General features: G+C 34.7%; 1 protein-coding gene across 1 annotated transcript; it reads right to left on the bottom strand.

Annotated features, from left to right (window-relative positions):
* Positions 1-1418: 1418 nt before the first annotated feature.
* On the bottom strand, positions 1419-6316 carry LOC134255206 (uncharacterized). The gene is made up of 4 exons (XM_062737714.1): positions 6198-6316; positions 5529-6025; positions 2352-2546; positions 1419-1808 (listed from the first exon to the last, which is right to left on the bottom strand). The coding sequence occupies exons 2-4, from the start codon at positions 5988-5990 to the stop codon at positions 1461-1463; spliced, it is 1005 nt and encodes a 334-aa protein (XP_062593698.1). The 5' UTR covers positions 5991-6025; positions 6198-6316; the 3' UTR covers positions 1419-1460.
* Between the last annotated feature and the right edge of the window lie 303 nt (positions 6317-6619).

Here is a 6619-nt window from a genome sequence, read left to right as displayed (position 1 = left end):
CACTTTACTGCAGAACTCCAAATCCTCTAATATTGATAATTAAGCAGAGAAGCTATAAACTGTTCCCAGGAAGAAAAATCTCGGGGAGATTACAGAAGGAAATTCCCGATAAGGGAATTCCTATGAGATAAACTTAGATATCAATTTTTATTAATTAGTTCTTCAGTTTAAACGATTATTCAGACTAAAACTGATTATCTTTTTCATCGTCTTTAGAACTACGTTGTATATTAGAAAGCGACGGAAAGATAAGTGCAAGTGATGTATTAAGTTATTGATTTTTCTTATTTTTTCTAAACAACCATCTTTTATTTATGAAAATAAATGCTCTAGATTTAGTAGATTACATAAAAAAATTTTAATTAGATATTCCTACACGTATTGCAATTTCGCAACTAAGAAAAGAGGCAGACAAAAATTAATAAATTTTCGTGGAAACATGTCTATTATTGTTCTAAAAATTCCTTTTTCAAAAGTTTTAAAACGAATATGCGATATTTACACGAAATTAAAATTAATACATTAATTTTTGCAATGGAAAATAAAACCCATACTGATCACATTTAAGTTCTGTTTACGTTTTAAGTTAATATTTTATAGATTTTATGGTCATTAAAATGACTCTGTTAGCAATATAATCTATCACCAGGTCGTATTTGGCTGTCTTGTTTCATGCTGATAGCTAGGTCTTTCTTTTAAAACAGAATTCGGCTCTATGTAATGTTTATTTTCTTCCTGATCAGTACATAGGGCTCACGGTGGATGTGACGGGTAGACAGGGGATGTTTACTCCTATAAGACACCTGAACCCATCTTTGGAATTCCAGGTGTCCGTGTTTATGTCCTCTTTACGGTTTTGTTTACAGACTTTTTTAGATCGATTAAAGTTCAATATCTTCACCTTTTTTATCACAATTTTATTACTAGTAGTTCTCCAACCGAATTGAACTGAATCTAAACCAATTTGCAGAAGATTTGTAGAAGAATATTCATCTTTCAAAAATAAAACATATTTATAAAAAGTGTTTCTATAAATAAAAAAGTTTTAAAGAATAGTGAGAATACCATATACCCGGTATGTCATGTCTTTGATGTTAATTGGTTTCATATACAGCCGTTGTTTAGAAAATGCGTGTAGAAAATTCCCTTAAGAACCAAAATTATTCATAAATCGCAAACCGAAGCTAATTTATAAAAAAAATAAATGATCTTGAGCAGTTTCCATGATGATCCCTGAAAATATCTTTCAAATCGAGTTTTTTATCGCATAATATCGAAATGTACTATATCAAAATAATTACAGGAAACAGATGGAAAATTAAAAAAAAGTTCTTTGTAAGAAGAAGTAAATAAAAGTAGAAGGGGAAAAAAACAATAAGATCTTTTGCTGGTAAATAACCTTGATAAATTTTGTTCATAGATAGGAATTTATTGCAAGGGGGTAGTAAACATTTCGATATTTAGTTGCGTTGAAAAATCAAATCTTTTGATAACATCTTAAAATTTTCAAGTTTTGACACGACAGAGTATCCATGATCTAGAAGAAGTTTCTTAATGTCAGTTTCATTTTTCTCGCTGCAGTAGTCACACGAAACGGATATGACGTTTATGTTTGTTGATTTCAGTGGCATCGTCTGCAAGACATTGAGCTCCAAGCCACCAACGTCTATACTCAGAAAATCTACAGCTTTTAAATTCATGGCTAGAAGTATTGAATGTAAAGGAAAACACTGAACATCCTTGTGATCCGATCCATCGGATGAAGACTTAAGCATTCTTGAATACAAGCCTCTTCGTTCCAGCTTCATCTGAAACAAAATAAGGAAACATATAGTAATTAAGACTTCAAGAGCAACAACTAAATACATGTAGATACCCGTATCTTGAAAAAAATCAACAAGGCTGTCGATCGTATAACGTGCAAAAGGTGGTAAGACGTAGTAGAATATACAATCTTAAAATGAATTTATCTAGCTTTCATGTATCAATTCATCTATTTCGAATCCCACACTATTAAATAGCAAGTGTAACATTTTGCTGATCACCTCGGGCAAAGTGGAATATAAAATCATTAAAAAGTTTGTTTTTAGAAACAGTTATGTTTTTCCTATTAAATTAATGAACAGTGGCAATTTGATAAAGTAATGATATTTGTTTCTTACATATGAGTGTATTAATTGATGATTATTTGAACTTAATTTCACCCAAGGGACAATTTCTTTTATAAGAATTCCTATTTTCACAATTCCCCTTTTATTCGGTATTTTTGTTATTAGTGATATATGCTGTAAGATAGTTTACTTCTTGCATTTTTTCTCTCAAATTCTCGTGAAATTGAAATCATTGCTTACCATAACGGGGTATGGATAGGGACTGATACAGGCATTAATGGTGAAGGCCATCCTGTGCTTAAGCTTCAGTCTGCTGTAGCTTAGTGGATCGGGTTCGATTAACAACCCCTGCCATTTACGAAATCTCTCAAATAGCAACGATGATGATTGAGACTCTCCATCGAAAGCACCGCACTCTATATAGAAACCTTTTTCCTACAATAATTGTGTGATTGAAATGGATTTTAAAAAGAATAACAAAGCAACTTCCAGAACATAGCACAGGACAAATGCCCGTAAGCAGCAATTTTATTTGGGGGTTGGAGGAAGTTGATAATCCATAGAAAAGCAATATATTTTTTTAAAATCATTGGATGTTATTTTAAAGAGACACAGCAATAAATAAGCTTAGATTTCTACTATTAGCAAGATTTTTAGGGAGACCATTACCACATGGGTTTGGAAAAATTATCCTTGCTAGCCAAACAAAGGCATTAATAACTGAGTCAGAGAAGTAAATGTAAGTAAAAAAAGATAACCAAACGAAAGAGTAACAGCGAGAAAAGAAGTACATCAGACAAAGTAAAGACAAAAGGAGAGAGGAGAGAAACGTTTCAGAACTAGTCAAGACAATAACAGAGAGGAGATAAACGTTTCAGACCTAATCAAAACAATAACAGAGAAGAGAGAAACGTATCAGACAATAGTAAAGACAATAGCAAAGAGGAGAGAAACGCATTAGACCTAGTCAAGACAATAGCAAAGAGGAGAGAAACTCACCATACCTCGTAAAGACAATAGCAGATAGGAGAGAAACGTTTCAGACCTAGTAAACACAATAGCAGATAGGAGAGAAACGTTTCAGACCTCGTAAAGACAATAGCAGAGAAACGTTTCAGACCTAGTAAAGACAATAGCAGATAGGAGAGAAACTTTTCAGACCTAGTAAAGACAATAGCAAAGAGGGGAGAAACGTTTCAGACCTCGTAAAGACAATAGCAGAGAGTGCAGAAACGTTTCAAAAATGACAATAGCATAGAGACGTTTCAATAGCAGACCAAGTAGGAGAGAAACGTTTCAGACCTAGTAAAGACAATAGCAGATAGGAGAGAAACTTTTCAGACCTAGTATAAAGGACAATACCGGAGAGGGGAGAAATTTATCAGACCTAGTAAAGACAATAGCAGAGAGTGCAGAAACGTTTCAAACCTAATGACAATAGCATAGAGGATAGAAACGTTTCAGACTTATTAAAGGCAACATCAGAGATGTGAGAAACCTTGTAGACCAAGTAAGGACAATTACAGATAGGAGAAACGTATCAGACTTAGTAACGACTATAGCAGAGGGGAGAGTAACGTTTCAGACCTAGTGAAAACAATAGCAGAGAGGAGAGAAACGTTTCAGACCTAGTCAAGACAATAGCAAAGAGGGGAGAAACGTTTCAGACCTAGTCAAGACAATACCGGAGAGGGGAGAAATTAATCGACTATAGCAGAGGGGAGAGGAACGTTTTAGACCTTTCAAACCTAGTCAAGACAATAGCAGAGACGAGAGAAACGTTACAGTAAAGACAAAAGCAGAGAGTGGAAAAAACTTTTCAAACCTAATGACAATAGCATAGAGGAGAGAAACGTTTCAAACCTAGTCAATACAATAACAGAGAGAAGAGAAACGTATCAGACCTAGTTAAAACAGTAGCAGAGAGGAGAGAAACGTATTAGATCTAGTAAAAACAATAGTAGAAAAGGGAAAACGTTTCAAACCTTGTAAAAACAATAGCAGAGAGGATAGAAACGTTTCAGGCCTAGTAAAGGCAACATCAGAGATGTGAGAAACCTTGTAGACCAATAGCAGATAGGAGAAACGTATCAGACTTAGTAATTACTATAGCAGAGGGGAGAGGAACGTTTCAAACCTAGTCAAGACAATAGCAGAGACGAGAGAAACGTTACAGACTTACCGGTATTAAAGACAATACCAGAGAAGAGAGGAATGTTTCAGACCTAGTAAGAACAATAGCAGAGGGGAAAGGAACGTTTCAGAACTTAGCAAGACAAAAGTAGAGAAGGGAGAAACGTTTCAAACCTCGTAAAACAATAGCAGAGAGGATGGAAACGTTTCTACAATAGTAGAGAGGATAGAACCATTTCAGACCTAGCCAAGACAACAGCAGAGAGGAAAGAAACATTTCAGACCCAGTAAAAACAATAGCAGAGAGGATAGAAACGTTTCAGACCTCGTCAAGACAACAGCAGAGAGGAAAGAAACATTTCAGAACTAGTAAAGACAATAGCAGAGAGGGGACAAACGTTTCAGACCTCGAAAAGACAATGGCAGAGAGGAGAGAAACGTTTCAGACCTAGTTTTAATAAAACAGCAGCGAGGAGAGAAACGTTTCAGACCTAGTAAAGGCAACATCAGAGATGTGAGAAACCTAGTAGACCAGGTAAAGACAATAGCAGATAGGAGAAACGTATCAGACTTATTAACGACTATAGCAGAGGGGAGAGGAACGTTTCAGACCTAGTGAAGACAATAGCAGAGAGGGGAGAAACGTTCGAACCCAGTAAAGACAAAAACAGAGAAGAGAGAAACGTATTAGACCTAGTAAAACCAATAGCAGAGAGGAAAGAAACGTTTCAGACCTAGTCAAGACAATAGCAGAGATGAAAGAAACGTTTCAGACCTAGTCTAGACAATAGCAGTGGGGGATGAACATTTCAGACTTAGTAAAGACAACAGCAGAGAGGAGAGAAACGTTTCAGACCTAGTAAAGGCAACAGCAGAGAGGGGAGAAACGTTTTAGACTTAGTAAAGACAACAGCAGAGAGGGGAGAAACGTTTCAGACTGATTAAAGACAATACCAGAGAAGAGAGGAACGTTACATACTTAGTAAGGACAATAGCAGAGGGGAGAGAAACGTTTCAGACCAAGTAAAGTGAATAGCAGAGAGGGGAGAAATCAGAAAATCATCAGACTTAGTAAAGACAACAGCAGAGAGGGTAGAAACATGAGACCTAGTAAAGACCTTAGCACATCTACAGGACGCAACAAATCACATTCTTAAAGATAAATTGATTACTGTTTAAATTATAAGGGGGAATAAGTTGAAGAAAAAAATGTGACGGATGAACAGATTAGGACAATAACAATATACGCAAACTTCTTATCTAAGATATGGATATACTAAATACCTTGTTCCCCAACAAAGAGTCTACAAGAGCTGACTGTCCTGATGAATAGTCGACTTTGTTGTCGTAGAACTTGTACTGTAGATGTGAGGGATTATATATCCAGTAATTCCTTATTAGACTGACAAGACGATCGTCGTCCATGGTGATTTTCCCGCCATTCAATTCCATTGTCGCCGCTCTGAAATTGAATCCAGAAGTTCTGTTCTGCTTTATTGTTATCGGCTTAAACATTTTAGGTTCATAGCAAGAATTTGCTCTTAAGTCCTCCTCGTTGAGTTCCATAGGTTTATAAAAGACTCCCTGAACTGATTCCATTTCTGTATTCTGAGATTGTCTCTTGTTCTTTTCATAACTGACGGAGACTCTTAGACCAAAGAGTAGCGAAATAAGTATAGTGCCGCCCAGCAAAGTGAAGATTGAGATGATGTTTCTTGGAGTCATTTTACCTCCATATATCTGCATATGGGTTTTATCATATCGAAACTTTCGAAAGATATCTGAAAGAAGCTTACTGACATATTTTTCTGATAAAATTTACACACTTTTAATTAAAATTTAATATATCAAAAATAAATTCCCAATAGAAAAAAGGAAAATACCTGTATATAATTATTACATTAAGTTAAACACCAAAAAAAAAATCAATTTGAATTTTAAAATCTTTCTTACTGTGTTAAGTTAGTTGGTACCTAAGGTGTGAATCCAATGTACTGCATAAAAAGGGTAAAAGTAACTTTTTCAAGAGCACATTCATTAATAATCGATGTATAACCTATCGAATGCAGGGTTTCTCACAAGTGTTGCTTTTGATTTATGTTGCATTCTGAAACAGATGTTCGCTAAGACATGAATATAAAGATTTCACATAAAAAGAATCAATATAAAATCAAATGACGGTAACTTTTACGCTCTTTCCAACATTTTTCTTAATGAATTTATAGCTGATTTCAGAATTATATGCTAGTTTTATTCTTTTTTAAAATAATTTTTAAAAACTTTATCAGTTTATCAGATGTTATCTGCATTTTTAATGTAATTATAATTCGCAGATTAAAAAAACCTTACCAGCTTATTGTTACTGATTTATACAT

This window comes from Saccostrea cucullata, unplaced genomic scaffold (genome assembly GCF_032062105.1).
Source record: "Saccostrea cucullata isolate Sc308-1 unplaced genomic scaffold, CSIRO_AGI_Scuc_v1 ctg127, whole genome shotgun sequence".
Lineage (NCBI taxonomy): Eukaryota > Metazoa > Mollusca > Bivalvia > Ostreida > Ostreidae > Saccostrea > Saccostrea cuccullata.
Note: the sequence above shows the minus strand (reverse complement) of the source record. Positions and strands in the feature narration are given on the sequence as shown.